Source organism: Carassius auratus, chromosome 20 (assembly GCF_003368295.1).
Source record: "Carassius auratus strain Wakin chromosome 20, ASM336829v1, whole genome shotgun sequence".
NCBI classification, from domain to species: Eukaryota; Metazoa; Chordata; class Actinopteri; order Cypriniformes; family Cyprinidae; genus Carassius; species Carassius auratus.
The window spans coordinates 27,880,474-27,899,285 of record NC_039262.1 but is presented as its reverse complement, the minus strand read 5'-3'; the positions used below and the strand labels follow the sequence as shown (position 1 = coordinate 27,899,285).

The 18,812-nt window shown below is 42.3% G+C and overlaps 2 protein-coding genes across 2 annotated transcripts; one reads left to right on the top strand and one right to left on the bottom strand.

Moving 5' to 3' along the window:
* The first annotated feature begins 55 nt into the window (after positions 1-55).
* On the top strand, positions 56-3,856 carry LOC113037704 (gap junction beta-7 protein-like). Its single transcript, XM_026195040.1, has 2 exons — positions 56-383; positions 1,401-3,856. The coding sequence occupies exon 2, from the start codon at positions 1,414-1,416 to the stop codon at positions 2,185-2,187; it is 774 nt and encodes a 257-aa protein (XP_026050825.1). The 5' UTR covers positions 56-383; positions 1,401-1,413; the 3' UTR covers positions 2,188-3,856.
* On the bottom strand, positions 3,610-18,590 carry LOC113037703 (zinc finger protein 292-like). Its single transcript, XM_026195039.1, has 8 exons — positions 18,394-18,590; positions 12,935-13,089; positions 12,746-12,824; positions 12,060-12,195; positions 11,743-11,945; positions 11,412-11,548; positions 11,128-11,269; positions 3,610-11,045 (listed from the first exon to the last, which is right to left on the bottom strand). Exons 1-8 carry the CDS (start codon positions 18,553-18,555, stop codon positions 4,158-4,160), a joined length of 7,902 nt encoding a protein of 2,633 aa, XP_026050824.1. The 5' UTR covers positions 18,556-18,590; the 3' UTR covers positions 3,610-4,157.
* Between the last annotated feature and the right edge of the window lie 222 nt (positions 18,591-18,812).

Below are 18,812 nucleotides of genomic sequence, written 5' to 3'. Positions count from 1 at the left end.
AATGCTCTGTAGCTAATAATCAAGATCTGAAAGTATTAATGTGATTCTCCTGATGAGGTTCTCCACGTGTCTGCTGTTGATCCGAGCGCAGAGCGTCTGTCAAGGGCACGAGTGACTGTTTACACTGCTAACACTGCAACACCTCGTGCATTCAGCAAACACAGCAAACACAGTCGTGTCAGCCGGCTCAGAGCAGAGCGTTTCCAGTGACACAAGAGTCCTGTCAGCCGGCTCAGAGTGACACAAGAGTCCTGCCATAGTAACCAAACAGGTGTGGCACCTGCACCAGGTGTGTTTGACTATCAAATAGCAGAGAGAAGCAGCTCTCGGAGCACTCACAGTCTGTCAGCAGCACAGCAGAAGAGAATCAGACTGCTGGAGAGGTAAATACTTCACATTTATTGGCTTTTGTTCAGAGATGTATCTCACACGTATGGATCTTCATCATTACACTGGGTAAACAAAGCTCTGATTCTGAAATCTAGATTTGACGAAGCTCTCTTGACAGATTATTATGGATTGTACGTATACCTGTCTAAACACTGTAAACATGAATTGTCCTGCATGTTATGCTCTTAAAAAGGAGGATTTGGACAGACGCCACAGTAGAACCATTTTGGTTCCCCAAAGAATATTTTAGTCTTTAAAACAACCATTTTTCTTACTTTGAACTAAATTTTAGTGGTTCCTGGAGCCCTCAACACTTCACATTTTGCTTCAATCAAACACTTGATTCAAGTTATCACTTAATACGTGTAGAGGACCCAAGAGCTGAAATGGGCGTTTGGTTAAGAAGACATGGAAAATGTTATTGGTTGGGAACCACTGATCTAACAAACCTTGTGTCCAGGGAAAATTTTCCATGGATGTTAACATTTCTTCATGGAACCCTTTATTTTTAAATGTATAGTTCACTCAATAATGAAAATTCTCTCATTAATTACTCGTTCCAAATCTGTCAGACCTTCGTTCATCTTCAGAAACACAAATAAAGATATTTGTGATGAAATCCGAGAGCTCTCTGACCCTCAGTAGACAGCAAGGATCCTAGCACGATCAAGGCTCAGAAACATAGTAAGGACATCGCTAAAACAGCCCATGTGCCATCAGTGATTCAGTCATAATTTTAGGAAGAAGGAGGGAGGAGGAGAAGAATCTTTGAATAGTTATTTTGGTTTCTTTGTGCATAAAAAGTATTCACATAGCTTCATAATATTGTCAGATGTCACATGGACTGTTTTAACGATGTCTTGTTCCCTTGCTGTCTACTGAGGGTCAGAGGGCTCTTGGATTTCATCAAGAAAATCTTAATCAGTGTTCTGAAGATGAACGGAGGGTAACTAACCCTTTAAGAGTGCATCTGAAGACACTGAACTCCTGGTTTGGCTCTGACTCCGCAGCAGCCGATGAAACATGAACTGGGGGTTCCTGGAGAATGTGTTGAGCGGGGTGAACAAGTACTCGACTGTGGTGGGACGGGTCTGGCTGTCCATCCTCTTCGTCTTCCGCATCCTGGTGTACGTGGCCGCCGCCGAGCAGGTGTGGAAGGACGAGTTCAAAGACTTCGTCTGCAACACACAGCAGCCGGGCTGCGAGCAGGTGTGCTTCGACCGCTTCTTCCCCATCTCTCAAGTGCGGTTATGGGCCATTCAGCTGATCACGGTGTCCACCCCGTCGCTGCTGGTGGCTCTGCACGTGGCTTACAGGGAGCACAGAGAGAGCAAGTACAAGAGGAAGCTGTACCAGGACAAGGGCAGCCTCGACGGAGGACTGTTCTTCACCTACATCACCAGTCTCATCCTCAAGACGTCCTTCGAGGTGGCCACTCTGCTGGCTTTCTACTTCCTGTACAGCGGCTTCCACGTTCCCCGCTTGCTCCAGTGTGACGAGAGCCCCTGTCCCAACACCGTGGACTGCTACATCGCAAAAGCCACCGAGAAGAAAATCTTCCTTTACATCATGGGCTGTACGTCTATACTGTGCATTGTTCTGAATGTGGTGGAGATGATGTATATCATATGGAAGCAGTGCTGGAAGTGCTTCAGTAAGAGGTACACTCCTGTGCACGAGAGACGGCCTCCGTCCACGCTCACTCTCGGCTCACCGCCGCCGCTAGACACGTCTAAAGAGGAAGGACTTCATTCTGCACCGGCTGGAAGGGAAAGCCCAAAGCTTGCTGCTTCATGAGCACTTGGGCTTTATTCATGCAAGCTACACCAGTTCTTCTCCGCTGATGGCTCACAGACAGCAAGGAAACACAAGAACAAACTACAGTCACGAAGAGCTACAGTAGCATAACAAACACAAGTAACTTTAAAAAGGGAAAATTTGACTCCAGCATGGCCTAATACTCACAAACCATCAACAAGATGACAAAATACAGCCCAGATGACGTTAAATACAGGTTCATTTGGAACAAGGGAAAGTATGTCTTGAGCGGAAAACATTAAACTATGAATATTATCAACTAACTGTATTTTATTACTAAGGCTGCCATGTTGATTTAGCATATTGTTATGCCTGCAAAGTTTATGGTCATATTATTATATTTATTTTTGTATGATAAGTAATTGTGGTGCTGTCCAATTACAGAACAAGATGAGAACCACTTGGTTTAACTGTAGGGACTCACTTCATATTGTCTTTACCTACTAAATTAATAATTCGATACAATGTCCTTATTGTGTATATCTTACATTAAAAAAAAATACCTTTCTGTAGTCACATCTTTAATTACACAGCAGACCCTTGCTTAATCACATCCCTAACCTTAACCCTATCCCACCTCAGTAGTGATCTGCAATACAACGAACAGAAGTACATCACACCAGACTATTCATTACTTTAGATGCAAGTACACAGTCGTTAAAACACATAATATAAAGTGGAACCAACTGTACTTAAAGACTGTTTCTTTTACAAGTCAAAAATAAATATCCTTCTCTGATAATCATGGTGGATCAGTCAGTGCATTATTAAACATTAAGTTGATTGAGAAAGAAAGAAAAAATAAATTACTCTACTTTTAAAGCACCTACCACAATATGGACAAAAGTATTGGGACCCCCCTTCAAATGAACAGGTTAGACTACTTCAGTAATTTCCATGATTACAGATATACAGTATTAGGGAATTGTGTGCTTCTATTTTTATAGCAACAGTTTGTACAGGACCCTTTTCTATCATGACATGACGATGCCTCTGTGTATAAGGCAAGGTTGAAAAATCAATGATTGATTGAGTCAGTGTGGAAGAGCTTGACTCATCTGCAGAAAACCAGACCTTGAGCCAAAACCAAACACCAGTGACATGTAGATATGATGACAGTCATTTCAGACACTTCCAAAACTGTTGCAACAGAGATGGATATACCAATTTGGAAATACATGAATTATGTTTCCATCTTTGTTGCCATTTCTTTTCTAAAGAAGGGGGTGTCCAAATACATCTAGCATATATAGTCAATAGATCAACTCTTTTTGTTTCCATGTATACATGATATAATTGTTTGTTATACTGGGATAATCATATGTTTGATCCCCTTAACATCGCTCAAAGCAGTTGTATAATTTCAAAAACCATGCAAACAAGGATGAGACCAACACGGAGTAACAAAATGCAAGCTGTATTAAATTGGTTGCTATTGATTAACATACAGACTGCTGGTGGCAGTAGTTGATCAAAGAGCCACACACAACATTATGGACAAATTTCAGATTTACAAGGTAAACAGGACCAAAACATTTACGAATTATACACAGCACTACATAACATCAGAGTTGATGATTCACTTTCAGCTGGATAGAAAAAGTCCAATGGAATATTAAAAATTACAAGTCTATCCAACACTCAAAAATAAAAATAAAAACTCCAAAGGCAACTGAAATGTGCTGAACAGCTTCATAAGGACAAACATGCTTTAGAGGTATTTCATCATCTACTGCAACTATAAAGTGAGCTTAACGTACACAGTTCTGTTAAGTAATAAACATCGCACTAGGGACCTTTAAGATAGTGGGTGTGTAGTGTTTTCCAGATCATCAGACATCCCACAGCTCCTTCACAAGCCACGATCATTCAGCATTCACATCCAATGGTTTGCAGCAAGCCATCAACCTTATCCTGAGTTCAGACAACATGACACAAGGGTCTGTACATCAATCCTCTTTTTGAAGGATCACTGTGGGTCGCATTTCATGAAGCTGCTTGAGAAGAATCTCAAAGACGCCGGTAAAAACCCTTTGCACTTCAAAGGTGATGTTGCTGAGTGAGGTTAACTTTTGAGGATTTTTAAATTCAACAAGTTGCAGGACTTCTCTCGAATGCAATAGTGCATCGGATCTTTTGCACACGACCGTCGCAGTCTTCAGGTGGAAAGTAGTCATTTTTTTGCGTGCGTTTCCGTTTAAGGGTACCGTAGCTTTTCTCTTCTGGGAAGTCTTTGATTCTTGCAGAAACTGAAGAAAGGACACCTCAAATCCCATGGGCTTGAATGAACTCAGTGGTGTATTTTGACCAGAGGCATCTTCCTGTGCCATGGTTGTGCTGGAGGACGTGGAGTCCGAGTTTAAGTCCACATACTTGACTGCAGAACTCCTTGCGGTTCTTAGTCTGGTCACCCTTTTAGGTCCTAAGTACTTGTTTGATTCCCTCTCCCCCTTGCGTGGACGTCCTCTCCGTCTCTTAACTACCACAGATATCTCCGAGCAAGTGTCTGTAGAAGGCTTTGCGTCAGACAGATCGGCATCCTCTGTGCTTTCTTTCTCAGAAGTAGGCTTGGAGAACTCGGACTCACTCTGGCCAGGCTCAGCGACTTCCTCGTTCTCAGTCGTCTCGATGGAGCTCTCCTCTGAATGATCAGTGTCGTCGCTTCTGGAAGCGATGCGCTTGTATCTGGATCTGGGTAACTTTTTACAGTATATGAAGTTGCTCCTCTGTTCTTCTAGATACTGTTTTGGGAGTCCATGCTGAAGATAATGTTTCATTATATTCCGCTCAGAACTGGTAACCGTTTCGCAACCCTTTATCATACAAGCATACTGCAGTTGCAAGCGTTTGGTGCACATGGCAGAGGCTTCTTCTTGTGTTTTCAAAATGGGTTTCCCATATTTGGTCCAGTTATTTTTATTGACTTTTTTCTTTTTAACAGCTCCCTTCTTAATGGGTTTCTTGTTAGTTTCCCTGTTCTCTTTCTCAACCACATCGATTTCATACTTCCTGGGACGACCGAGTTTAACCCCACTCTTTCCTTCTCGTGGGGTCATGAGCAGCCGTTTGTACACATCTTGATGTTTCTTCATAGTGTGACGCAGTAGATTTGACCGTGTGCTGTATGCACATTCACATCCTTCCAACGGGCATCTGAACATCCCCTCTATGGGGTCGACTTTTGAGAGCTCAGTTTGTTTATGCGCTTGATCCACATGGCTGATATATTTCCAGAAAGCAGTGAAGGTCTCGGAGCAGTTCGGCTGATCGCACTGAAACCTGCCCAGGTTGATACTGCACATCATGGCACCTGCTTTCTCAAGGGTTAATTTGTGGAGCTGAAGGTAGTGCTGGAGCAAGTCTGGAACTGACTGAAAAATGCAAGAGCAGTCTTTGACTTGACACCTGAACTCATCCACCTCCTTGATGTCCATGTCCAGCTTTTCGTCGCTCTCTTCACTTCTATCCTTGTCCTCGGCCTCCTCTTCATTCTGTTCATCTTGACCGCTAACCTCAAATTTAGGCAAAGCAGATTGGTGCACAGCTTTATAATGTAGGATCAAGTTGTGTTGAATTGTGAAAGCTGCCACACAGCCCTGGTGAACACAACGGTAAGGTCTGTAAGGACTGAAAACGTCATCGCCCTCTGTCTTTTTCTCTTTCATTTTTTTGGGAGATTCTCTCGGCTTTGCCACTCGAGGCTTGCTAGGAGGTTTGGGCTTTTTGTCCAAGGACTGATTTAGTGCTTGTACTGGTGCTGAAGGATTCTGGGGAAAAGGGGCTATGGGTAAGATCTCTTTTAATGGGGACACATGGGTCGGACCAGAAATGGGAGGGGACTTTGTGGAAAAAAATCCTTTTGCATTCTGATCCATCCTTGGAGTCACTGAAGAACGACCAGACACAATCACTGATGGCTGAAACGGAATCTGATTTTGCAGAGTTACTGTCGGAGTTCCCACTGCAAGACTTTTGCCTTTAGACACAAAGGCTGATTGCTGGACAAGCGATGGAGTGATGCACTGTGATATTTTGACATGATCTTCTCTAGTGGAGCCCGATGCACATCTAACATTGTTCTGCGGTTGACGTGCATCCATGAGTGGAGTGTTTTTAACTGAATTGGGGATCTCTAGCACTGGACAAGGGCTTCCTCTGTCACGCTCTGGGAGCCTGCGATGGGATTGAGACCTTATTTTCATCTTCTTTATGTCTTCCTGTGACAAGTTGTGAACGGTCAAATAATGCGCTTTGAGGTTGGAGTTGCGCGTGAAAGCCTTGGAACATTTTTGACAGCTGAAAGGGGCAACATTAAACTGGTCTTTCACTCGTGTAACCATGTCATCTGTGTAATTGTGCAGCTTGACAAGGTGTTTAAAAAGAGCATCTTTTGTCATGGCACTGTAAGTGCAACCAATTGCGTCACATGCAAATGGTTTCACATAACTTCGTACCTCACTGGGTAAATTTTTGGACTCTGGCTTATTAAGCGGTTCATCATTCACCACAGGACTTTCCACAGTTAAGGTAACCTCAGTGATTTCTCTGTCTAGGTCAAGCTTCTCAAGAGCTTTTTGGATTTCCAACACTTCATCCACATTGTTTATGGATGTGAGGTTGGACTGATCAGTGACAGTTCTTCCTGAAACCACAGATGAAATGGCGTGAATTAAGCTATCATTTGAGCTCACCTCACCCAATTGCGAAACTGACTCAACAGAGACTTCGGTTGTGTTTCTTGCAGGTTGCTGTTCACTTTGAGGTTCATTCTGAATCAAGTTTGAGATACGCTGTGGATCCTCACTGACGGGACTTGCAACAGACATCTGTGAGCAGGAACTGTCGACACTCGATCCACTAGGCAAGCTGCTTTTTTTGTGAATGTCTCCAGCCAATATCTGTTCACGTAGTCTTTCTTTGACACTCTTTTCAGACCCAAGGTTTTGCGCAAGACTTGCCATGGCTGCCAGGAGTCCATCATTTGATAGGTCACTTGCATTGCTGTTGGTTGTTTTTTCCTTGATATCATTTATTTTGTTTAAAGTTTCAGCTTGAAGAATTTGACTGACATGATCTGATGAACCACTATTCAGGCTTGATGTAGATTGGTCATCAGCCAACAACTGAGAGAGAAGAGGATCACTGACAGTCTCATTAACCCGCGGGTCAGACAACTCAGAATAACTTGTCACTTGTAGCTGATGTTTGACACTAGCAGTGTGCTGTATGACACTAGTTTCTGACATACGACTGCTCTGACTATATGGACTACACGGGATTGAAACAGTCTGCTTTTCTTGTCCAGAGCTCACACACAGATTTGACGGGCTTTGCTTCAACACTCCTCCTGTCTGTTTGTCGTTGCTAGTGTAGGTGCCATTGGCTTTGGGAAAAGTGACATTCGGGAATAATTTTGGATCAAGAGGTCCCTTAGGCTGTGGCAGGTTCACATATGAAGACGATGTTGGGTGAGGTGAGTTAAGAAGATCAAGAAATGAGCTGGGGAGGTCTGCTGTCAGGTCAGTTTCATCAAATGGCTTGCAATGAACCCGCTTAGATAAATGTCCTCCCAGAGATTTGGGACTCTGGAATTCTCTATAACACCTGCGGCAAATGAACTTGCCATCTTTAATAATGGCAGGCCATTTTGTTCGGCTTCGCTTAACTCTTTTGTTGTCCCCTTCACTGGACACATTTCCAGTGTTACTCTGAGAACTTGGAGAACTACCGTTCGATGGGAGGGTTTCATTGTTAGGCAGTGGCAAACCTAAAGCTGTCTCTCCAGGTCTTTCCAACTTCACCATAGACTGGGTATTGGTTATTTCACAGAACGATTCATTGTCTGTTTGCTGTGGGTAAGCTGCTGAAGAATCTCTGGGAACAGAATTGTTCAAACTATCAGTGTGAGGGGTCAACACAGACATTTGAGTAGTTCCCAGATTCGTCTCTACTAATGAATTAATGGGTGCCACCACATAAGGACTCAAGACTTGTTGCGGTGAAATGAGATTGCCAAGTGAATGCAGACTGTCATCTGAGGTGCCATTGAGTCTTTGAACACTTTCTACTTGCGCTGGAGCTGGGTTAACATTAGGATTATTATGCGGTTGTAGAGTAGTATAGCTCATTATTCTCTGCTGTGCATTGCCACTAGAAGCTGCATTCAGGTGAGTAAAATGACTGCTAGAATGCATGTTCATGTTTTGGGTCACTGTCTGAGAATGGCATGTCTGTTGCTGGATTACTGAATTGTTCCTGGGGTCCCACAAATGGTCTGCTGCCATTTGAGGCCGATTTGTGCCATTTCCAAGCTGAGTGAGAACAATAGGGTCTAATATATTGTCCATTTCATTGGTACGGATATGCCCTGGGGAAGCAGTGATGTGAGAGGAGATTGAAGGATAGTTGGGTTTCACATGAGATGCAAGGGAATTCTGTGTCTGGACACCGGGCCCAGGGACTCTTTGGCCCATCTGGTGTTGCGGTTTGACAACTTTATTGTGGCTTCCATTTACAGGAACCGATCTGAGTGAGGACTTGCCTGCTGCATTGTTCTTCTTTGCTAGTTTCCACTGCGTGTAAAAGTCAGGATGAACAGCCCTCATGTGTTTAGTAACACTTCTGTAAGAGCTATAGTCTCGAGTACATGATTCATGTTGGCATTTGTGTCTCTCTTTCTCTTTCACTACTTGGACGATGTTCGTGTCTACATGTTTCACTGATTTGTTCTCCAATACTTGTCCATTATTTGGCATGGAGGTCATTTGTAGAGGAAGCGTCTGAGAAACAGGAGGAAGCATCTGACCCAATGAGACAAGTGGTGTTGCATTGTGGGAAGTCTGTGTTGGAGCCGTCATGTTATTGCTATACATGCTCTGATATGATGCCTGAACCGGAGCCAAAGGATTAGGACATAGCTCATTGTTATTGTTGTATAATGGAGTAGCACCTGAATCAACGGTCTGCAGTTGACCGTCAGCTGGTGGGACAGGCAGGAAGTCCCCTAATACACTCTGGTATGAAGATGTAGATGGCATGGGATCTGAATCATTCATCAAGGCCTCCAGAAGAGATTCTCCTGGTCTATGATGATTTAGGTGAGGCATGTGAGTGCCCACGGCTGACTGGCCCAAGGGGTCACTGATCTGGGGCATATGCTGATGGAAGGGATTTTGATGGATGTGTTGTTGTTCAGGTGTACTTGTCCCAGAATGGACACAATCTTGAGCAGAAACTGTGAAAGCGCCATTTAGCATGTTTTCAACTGAATGCTTTATCACCATGCCAGATGGACCATCCACCTGAGAGCCTGTGCCAGGGTCGGGGACAGAGAGCGAGCCAGGGTTAGCAGAGCCCTGATCGTTTAGATTGGAGTGGTCTGGATGAGGTTCTGCTGGTTGAATACTTAGACTGTCAGTGTCCTGGCCTTCCACTTTTGTGACGTGGCCCTCTGCATGGAGGTCTAACTCAGACTGTGAATGAAACACTTTACCACAGTCTGGTGCTTTGCAGGTAAATGTTTTATAATGCTGTGCCTCATGGTCATACAGCTTGTAGGCTTCATTAAAAACCTTGCCACAACCCGGAAACATACACTTAGCCTTGAAGACCGGATGGTCTTTCTTATGCACAATAAGTTCGGTATTGGAGTCAAAGCTGGCTTTACAATTTAGCTGTATGCAAATGTATGGTTTGGTGCCACAGTGCATCTGGAGGTGATCGTTCAGGTGATCAACACTGACAAATTGACGACGGCAATACTGGCACACCACTTTTGTGCTCTGCATTTCAAGGAATCGCTTTGCTTCTTCGTTGTCACCATGATCCTTCACATGGGCAACAAGATTACGGAAATATTTAAAACCCCTCCTGCAGCTATGGACTGGACAAATATTCCCTTCGCATGAGTCATTGGCATCTCTACTGCTAAGTTTGTTGGACTGCACACCACAATTATTTTTTGTCTTTTTCACTTTTTGATTTTCACTGCTTTTAGCTTTCAGGGCAGCTATGACAGGAGCCGCTGTTTTAGGGTTGGCTAACTGCTTGCTAGTCTTCATCGCAGCGAGACGCTCTTTGCATGAAAGCTTCACATGAGATGCAACATGTGGTTCAAGAGTCTCTCTGGTTTCGAATGTCTCTGTACATATCGGGCAGGTGTAGCATCCATCTTTGAAGTGAGTCTGCGCATGACGCACTATTCGGTGACCAAGAAACTCCTTATCACATAAAACACAGTACTGCATGTAAGCTTGCCAATTTCTAAACCTAGATGAGACAAAACCCTTTTCCCTCAACTTTTTCAGCTGTTTGTTCTTCTGCCTTTGATCTGCTATTTCATTTAGTTCATTTGTTGTATCTACAAAACGCTGGGAGACTTCCTTGAACTCCTCACTAAATATGCTGGTCTCTCCGTCTAATCCCTCAGGTTCACCGTCGTTCAGTTCATCAATGGAGGACACAATCGAGGCCTCCTCTCCCATAAGACCTAGACAGTGGCGTTTTAATGCCTTCCAGTTCCAGAACTCAGGATCAAAAGGCCACTGGGTTTTGAGGACTAAAAGGAGCTCACAGCGCAGAGAGTTCGGTACTGGTAGATCTTCCTCATCTAGCTTCTGGTCTGGCTCGTTGTAAAGAGTTTCAACAGCATAGTAGGAGTCCACCGTCGGCTCCAGGAGAAACTCTGTCAGCTGGCAGGCTCTTTTGACCTCCAGGTCTGAGGGTAAGAGGCAGGAAATGGTTTTGCAGACAGTGGCCTTGGTGTTCCCTTCGCACGACTCCAGCCGCAGAGCTCGTATACAGAGCTCAACACAAGTCGAAAGTCCAGCTTTGTCCATCTGGTGATATGGATAAGGAATAATTAGTACTTAGTATTTGTTAAAAACTAACTGCATGAAGTGAGAAAAAGAGCAGGCTCACCTCTGATTGGATGACTTTAATAAAAAAGAGCAGGTGGAACACAGTCTTAGACAGAAATGAGATCTGACGGCATCTGTCCAAAAAGCCTTGCTCTGAAGTCTCCAATCGTTTGAGCAGTTTCCCCCAGAACAGAGTCAACTCCCTGCCAGAGAACACATGACATCTAATTATTTAGAAATGAACGACGACACATTAAATGACCACTTGTACAGAGCCTTTAAGATTTTTATCATAACTGCAAACTCATATTTGATTATTCTGGCATTGAAAGGTTTGTGACTTGCCAAGCACAGTAGGACTCTTCTTGAAGAATCTGACGGGTCAAAAAACCAGAACACAATGTAAACGCAGCTTTCTCATCACCGTCAGCCTCAAGGTTGCAGATCATCTCTAAAGCATCACGACAGTCCACTCTCGAGAGCTGAGAGGGTAGGGAAAGAAGTCGCAGATGTGAGCCCTGTTTGATATCGCTTATATAAACATATAAACTTATATGTTTCTGAAATTTCTATCCATCAAAGAAACCTGGAAAAAATCTTCCTTAAAAAGCAATCTCGCTGTTCAAAACCGTTTGACTGGAAGTGTATATTCTCAGTAAACGGTCCAGTGTCTTACCTCTTCCATTACAACGTCCTGTGGAGCAGCAGAGCACAAACACGCCAGGTACATCTGTCTGAAGTGTCCCTTCTCCTCAAACTGTGCGAGCTCAGCACAGGCCTTGGCCAGCGACGCAGCCTGATCTACACAGCTCTCTTTGATCAGGTGCTTCACTCGCATCCGCAGCAGTGCTGGTCCTTCCACAGCCAGGAACTCACACACTACAGAGAGACAATAAACACTGCTGTATTACAGATTGACAGGTTAACTCTACCAAAATGTCAGTTCTGTTGTCAGGTCATGTTTGAAGAAGAGAGAACCGTAAAGAGCAGCACCTTTCTCTTGCGGTGGCATGTCGTTGGTGAGAATGCCCTGCAGCGTAGGATTGCTCCAGACGCCTTGCTCTCGTGCGATGCTGGAGAGAATCATCAGATTGCTGACTCCCTTCTCCTGGACCAGAGGATGGGCAATCTGCACAGACATGACAGCACACTAAATAAAACAGTGCAGGATTCATAAGCGTCATTTTTCTAAATGGAAATTTATACATCATCTGGAAGTGAATATGAATAAATATCTCTCCAGTGACGTGTGGTTTGTTCGGAGGACAATATTTGTCTGAGACACAACTATTAGAAAATCTGGAATCTGAGGGAGCACAAACATCTAAATACTGAGAAAATGATCTTTAAAGTTGTTCAGATGAAGTTCTTAGCAATGCATATTACTAATCAAAAAATAAGTTTTAATATATTTACAGTAGGACATTTACTAAACATCTTCATGGAACATGATCTTTACTTATTATCATAATGATTACTGACTCATACACAACATATATAGCTGTCTATTTCTATACATATACATCTGTGACACTGATGACTGCTTCTGTGCTGCAGGGACACGTTGTTGACTATAAGTTATGGATTTATTTAGTATTTTCTTGTCCATTGCTGTAGAAGACATCAAAGCTGACCAATGCAGATACTAGTGTCTAAGAGCTGCAGTCTGGTAAATGTACCTGGACAGATGACCTGAACCTGTCCCACAATGCATCTGGGATCGTCCGGGGCAGAGAAAGCAGCAACTCTGCACAACTCCTACAGAAAGAAAGGCAACAAATACTTCTAAACTCAAACAACAAAGTAAAAAAGTGACAGAAAAAGACAGACAGAAAGGATAACCAGCTGTTTTTCGAGTGCATACTTACAGCGAGAGTCTCTCGAGCACGACTGGCACCTCTTCACACTGGACAGAGAGGTACGGGGACGCCTGTGCGAAGCTCAGCAGTGCAGTGATGTAGACCTCCAGAACTGGGAGAGGCTCCTCCTCTGTCCTCCAGAGACTCACATACTCCACCAGCGTCTGCAACACACACACACACACACACACACACAGGTCAATATACCTCACCGGGCCGCACGCTTATGATGCTCGTCAGGGATGGAGATCACTACTGTAAGAGAGATTGTGTTTGGTTGACTGTCTTACAGGATCAGGAGTTACACAAGCATCACTCTGTAACATTACTTCTATCAGATTAATCTCGTATAGGAGGTGTTGGGTTATTAACTCTCCAAAGCTCTTCAGTTTACTGTTGTTCATTTACTCTTCAGCTCCAGCTCACACAGCACAAATGGAAATGCATTTCGTTATTATAATGATCAGACACGTCACTTTGATGCTGTAATTGTGACACACCAATGACTGAGTGAAATAAACACATGCACACCTTCAGTCATGTCAATGTTTGGCTGCCATGAAAACACCCTGCTTGCTTGATCAATTACTTTTGGGGAATCCTCAATTGTATAAGTTAGAGAAAAGAACATGGGTAATTATAATAAATACTAGGGATGGACAGATTCTAATGTTTTTTATGGCGGATATCAATAAGCAGTGGTCTTATTTACATTATAATGTATAATTTCAAGATTTAAAGCAAAACAGAATGGTAAAATGTTATCTTTGTGAATGTTCGCTAAAAATGCTAAAATGTGCTTTAGAAACTGCAGCAACACATTGTTTCCTTGGTTAGACGTACAGTATCAAGTGGAGAAACGTTTATGAAGAGCATCAGTAATAATATTCAGGATTTTCATATTAACCAGATCAACTGATATTTACATTCACACGTCTCACCATTACAGCAGACCAGACTCTGAAGGTCAAAGGTCATCTGCCCCTAAATCACCAGACCTGCCTGCATTGATATGACAGATGTGATGGTCTCTGAAATCACTTGAACAGTACGGACCAAGGCTAACGCTGACTAAAAGGCTAATTTAAGACTATATCACACAGAATAGTCTCAAAGGAAATCATATGTGATTACAACTTAAACAAATGAAATATTCTGATCTCATATCATAGCTGAAATGAGAAGTGGATAATGAAGACAATTATGTCATTAATCATCATTGCTGGATGACTAATCATACAATTTATTAAAACGTGACCGCCTCATTTATAATGCAGTAGTGTGTAATTAGGGAGAAATGGATATTACACTGAGATTGGATGGGTATTGGCCAACATGCAACATTTATCAGGATCTGTGAATGAAAAGGTGTCAAACAGAGACTGCAAGAGGGATGTGTGACCGTCCTGAAAGCATTAAACATCCTGAAAATGACAAATCAATCAGAAATATTTGGGTGGCAGAGTTTTACCATTTTACATTTTTCTCAGTAGATATATTTCTAAAGCTGCTGTTGAGATGAAATGTTCACCAGATGTTGGTAACAATTCAAGTAATCCATACATACAAATAAAACAATACCAATAAGTTCAGAAATGAAGTTCTGCGTAATAAAGTAGACTGACCCAGGGATAAAGTATTGAACACATGAAGAAAGAGAGGCGCAGAAAGCCATGAAAAGCCAAGACACCAGCAGAAATCTGTCAGTAATTAGAAAGCAGTGGAAATTAATATTAGCTGCTTCAGTCCCAACACCTAAAGTACCAGGATGATGAAGATGAAACAAGACAATGATCTCAAACACAGCCAAGGAAACCACCGACTGGTTTCAGAGAAAGAAAGTGAATCCAAACTAGAATCCAATAGAAAATAAGAACTAAAGGTCAGAGACCCACAGAAGCTTCTGGATCTGAAGACTGTTTGTGTGAAAGAATGGCACCGAATCACACCTGATTCTCCTACAGGAGGCTTCTGAAGCTGTCATCACCAACAAAGACTTAAATACATTTCAGTAAGAGTGTTCAATACTTTATCCCAGAGTCAATCTACTTTATTACACACAACCTGATTTCTGAACTTGGATTGTTACCAACATCTGGTGAACATTTCATCTCAACAGCAGCTTTAGAAATATATCTACTGAGAAAAATTGTGACATGCTCAATGCTTACTTTACCCGCTGTGTGTGTGTGTGTGCGTGTGTGTATTAGGGTTTACCGGTGCTACGGTAGTATCGTGATACTAAGGGTCCAAAATACTGACGGTGCTACTGTATTTTTTAACGGTATGTCATCATTATGGTTCTACCGTAAGTACTGTTGTACATTGCTAAAACATTTACACACTTGTGTTGAAAATAAACTGTCAACACGATGAGATTAAATACAACGTTTGACGGCGACAATCTCTTGAAAAAGAGCAACTCTTCATTTTTGACGATGTCCTGTTTAACATTACAGTAAAGTGTTGCATGTTATTCACACTATCTAGAGAGAGGGACTGAAGATATTTTTTAAATTAGCAGCTTAAACACTACATTTTAAAATCATAACACACATATATATACATATATATATATATATATATATATATATATACATATATATATATATATATATATATATATATATCAATGGGTAACGTCCTGTGGGTATGCTGGCCATGGAAGAACTGGGATGTTTTCAGCTTCCAGGAATCGTGTTCAGATCCTTGCATCATGGGACTGTGCATTATCATGCTCTAACATGAGGTGATGGTCGTGGATGAATGGCTCAACATTCGTCACAGTATCTCTGTGTATTCAAAACACACCTGTGTTCGTTGTCTATAACATACACCTGCTCATACCATAACCCCACCGCCACCATGGGCCGCTCGATCCACACTGACATCAGCAAACCACTCACACACACACGACGCTCACACACACTGCTATCTGCCCTGTACAGTGCAAACCAGTGAAAGTCTGTTATAAGTGGTGTAGACACGGCTCACTGTTACTCTGTCACTATATATCACCAGGACAGACTGTTTACCATCTAAAACCTCTCCGTCTTTCCACACACATGCACCTGACTGCTCACGCTCCAGAAGTGTCCCTCAGATCAACACGGTGATGTTCTCCAACAACAGATGTCTTACAATAACGCCACATCTACACAGGACAGAAACATCACAACAGATGTGTGTGTGTGTGTGTGAAGCATCGGAGTGAAACTCACTGCAGCGGAGGACAGACACACACACACACACACACTCAACACCACGGAGAAACAAACCATCTCAAGAGCCAACACGGGTCTGTGTCGGTACAGGGCTTTCAGTACAAACTAGAGCTGAAGCGATTTCTCTAGGAACTCAAATACAAAACAATCAGAGTTTAGTCCATTTACTGTAACCCCACGCACCATTATTACTGACGCACCACCCCATAAACACTGGACATAGACTGGAAAATAATAAAGTGCTGGACGTATTTAAGACTGGAAATCACACTATGATTACAAATGTGTTACTGATTTTATACAACTGCTCAATAAACAAAGTTAATATTAAGAGACTTGCAAAGTGTGCTGCTTCAGAATCTGTAGATTATTTTTCTACATGTTTCTACAGTATACTGAACAACAATGATAAGCATATCATACGTTTTAAAGGCTTTTACTGGCAAAACATAAATAAAATGAGTCAATATATACAGCGTTGACCCTTGTTCTTCATAATGACATGATGTTAGCTTCTGGGCTAAATCCTGACTGATGGTCATCTATTCTTGCCTTATTACTTCTCAGAGTTGATGGTATTCGTTAGCTTCTGCTCGTCCACTGGGGTGTGCCACATCATACCGTCCATGATAATACTGTCATTCATTTCTACTTTCTCTCTATATTATTTTATGAATAATAAAATCACTATTATAAAATATCAAATCATCAAGAAATCAGATTTTGTCCGAATTTTAAACTTTTGTGTGTAGGAAGTAAGAAAAGTCCTAAAGTGCAGTCACTACTAATATTACATGTTTATTATTCCTTTGTTTATTGTTTGTACAGATTTGACTGTGAAGCACTAAACATGAGTTAAGATGCATACTAATGAACTGTTATTAACAACAGGAACAAGTGCTGAATCACTTTTTTATTTAGGATATGGATATGCTCCACTTATTACATGTGTGTGGAAGTGTCCAACTTCAGGGATTGTGTGCGAGTTAGTGGCAAATTGAGGAAACGTTTGTTTTTCCAAGGCACTTTATGACTTTTCTTACTTCTTACACAAAAAGCTTTTCCAAGAAGACACAGATGGCTTAAGTCATGCTTCTTATTCCTATTTTTATTTCATTTATTTTTTATTGATATATTTGTATTTGCATTTTGAATCTAATTTGGCAATTAAATGCATTAAATGGGTTTAGTTTTCACGGTTATTAATGTATGCAATTTCTGCAGTAAAAATTAAAAAAAAAAAAATTGAGAGCCCTATCTTATTTTCTCTTGCATATTTAGTATTGCTCTTTAATAAAGAATAATGACTTCTTATCCAATCACTTGATTAATAGTGTATATTAGGGCTGTCTGCATACTATTTTATTTTATTTAATCTGAGTACTGAATATTATATTGGTAAATGAACAGTAAGTGTAATTGAAGTGTGGGCTCTGTTGTCGTCTCCTTATAGTAATGTAGAAGGGCTTCCTATAGTTTAGAGCAGAAGATGAGGTAGATCTCAAAGTAATTTGAATGAAATATGATTGAATTTATTAAGAAAGAGCTAGGCTATGTCCAGTAAACCACTGTTTAATAATAATATGTTCAGTGTTCCTCCTGCTGCACTGAAACCACACCGAAGCGTGTGTGTAAACCAGGGACGTATGAACCGTCATGTTTGTTGTAATAGGTTATGTTGTCATGCAGCGAGTGTCAGATGATGATGATGTTGCTAACTATAATAATGATATAGTCCATACTGATGTTGAACTGCAGAACACGACAGATTACACTGATGAGCAGTGAGTGTCACAGTGTCACGTTCATCTCTCAATCACTGAAGATCATCATCATCATCATGCAGAAAGAGTCAGGTTCTAATGATGTGTGAGCGTCATCAATTGACTTCATAACCATTCACTGTAGATTATGCTGATAATGCTGCAGGTTTACTGAGGATCTGACACTCACTGCACTATTATCTAGAAAAACGTCATGCATTTCAATGCACAGAATTGTATTTCCATATTGAGTGTGAACTGGTGTGTGCAGTCCAGAGGGAGACAGAGATGAAGGACAGACTGTGTTACTGACTGGCTTCTGCAGCTGCGAGCTTGTTTACAGTCCTGAGCGTCATGCACACAGCAGCTGAACGTGTCTCTGTAAACACGCGATCACAGCAGAGCAGCGTCGGAACCCGCGTGAGTCTACGGCATTACTGTCGCTGTGTTTACGAGCTGCTCGGGGACAAACTGCGCTCACCTGACAGAACTCATAGCAGTACTGCGACGCTCGCTCGTCGGGAGACTCCTGGCTGGTTTTCAGAGCCGCCGCTATGTCCCCCAGTCGCGTCGTGAGCGCGTTTAAAGCGCTGGAAGCGTCGCTCCGCTCGCTGCGGTCCTGCTCGGCCTCCTCGTCCGCCATCTTCACTTCCAATTCCGCCGCGTACGCACAGCGTGTCACGTGACGCCCGATCACCGTGCGTGCTGACGTACTGGCCGAGTCACGTGACACTGCCGACGGCGGTGCGCTCGGGTCAAGAGTTTCTCAAATACGCAGCGTTTTGTAACATAATATGTGAACCTGGAGCACAAAACCAGTTATAAGGGTCAATTTTCTGAAATTGAGATTTATACATCATATGAAAACTGATTAAATAATATTTCCATTGATTGTGGTAT

Bases quoted from the DNA above. Each gene is read 5' to 3' on its own strand.
- LOC113037704 (XM_026195040.1), top strand. From the start codon at position 1,414: ATGAACTGGGGGTTCCTGGAGAATGTGTTGAGCGGGGTGAACAAGTAC.
- LOC113037703 (XM_026195039.1), bottom strand. From the start codon at position 18,555: ATGGCGGACGAGGAGGCCGAGCAGGACCGCAGCGAGCGGAGCGACGCT. The intron at 11,549-11,742 runs GTAAGACACTGG...CTACCCTCTCAG, and splicing joins AGGACGTTGTAATGGAAGAG to CTCTCGAGAGTGGACTGTCG. The intron at 11,046-11,127 runs GTGAGCCTGCTC...CCATATCACCAG, and splicing joins TTAAAGTCATCCAATCAGAG to ATGGACAAAGCTGGACTTTC.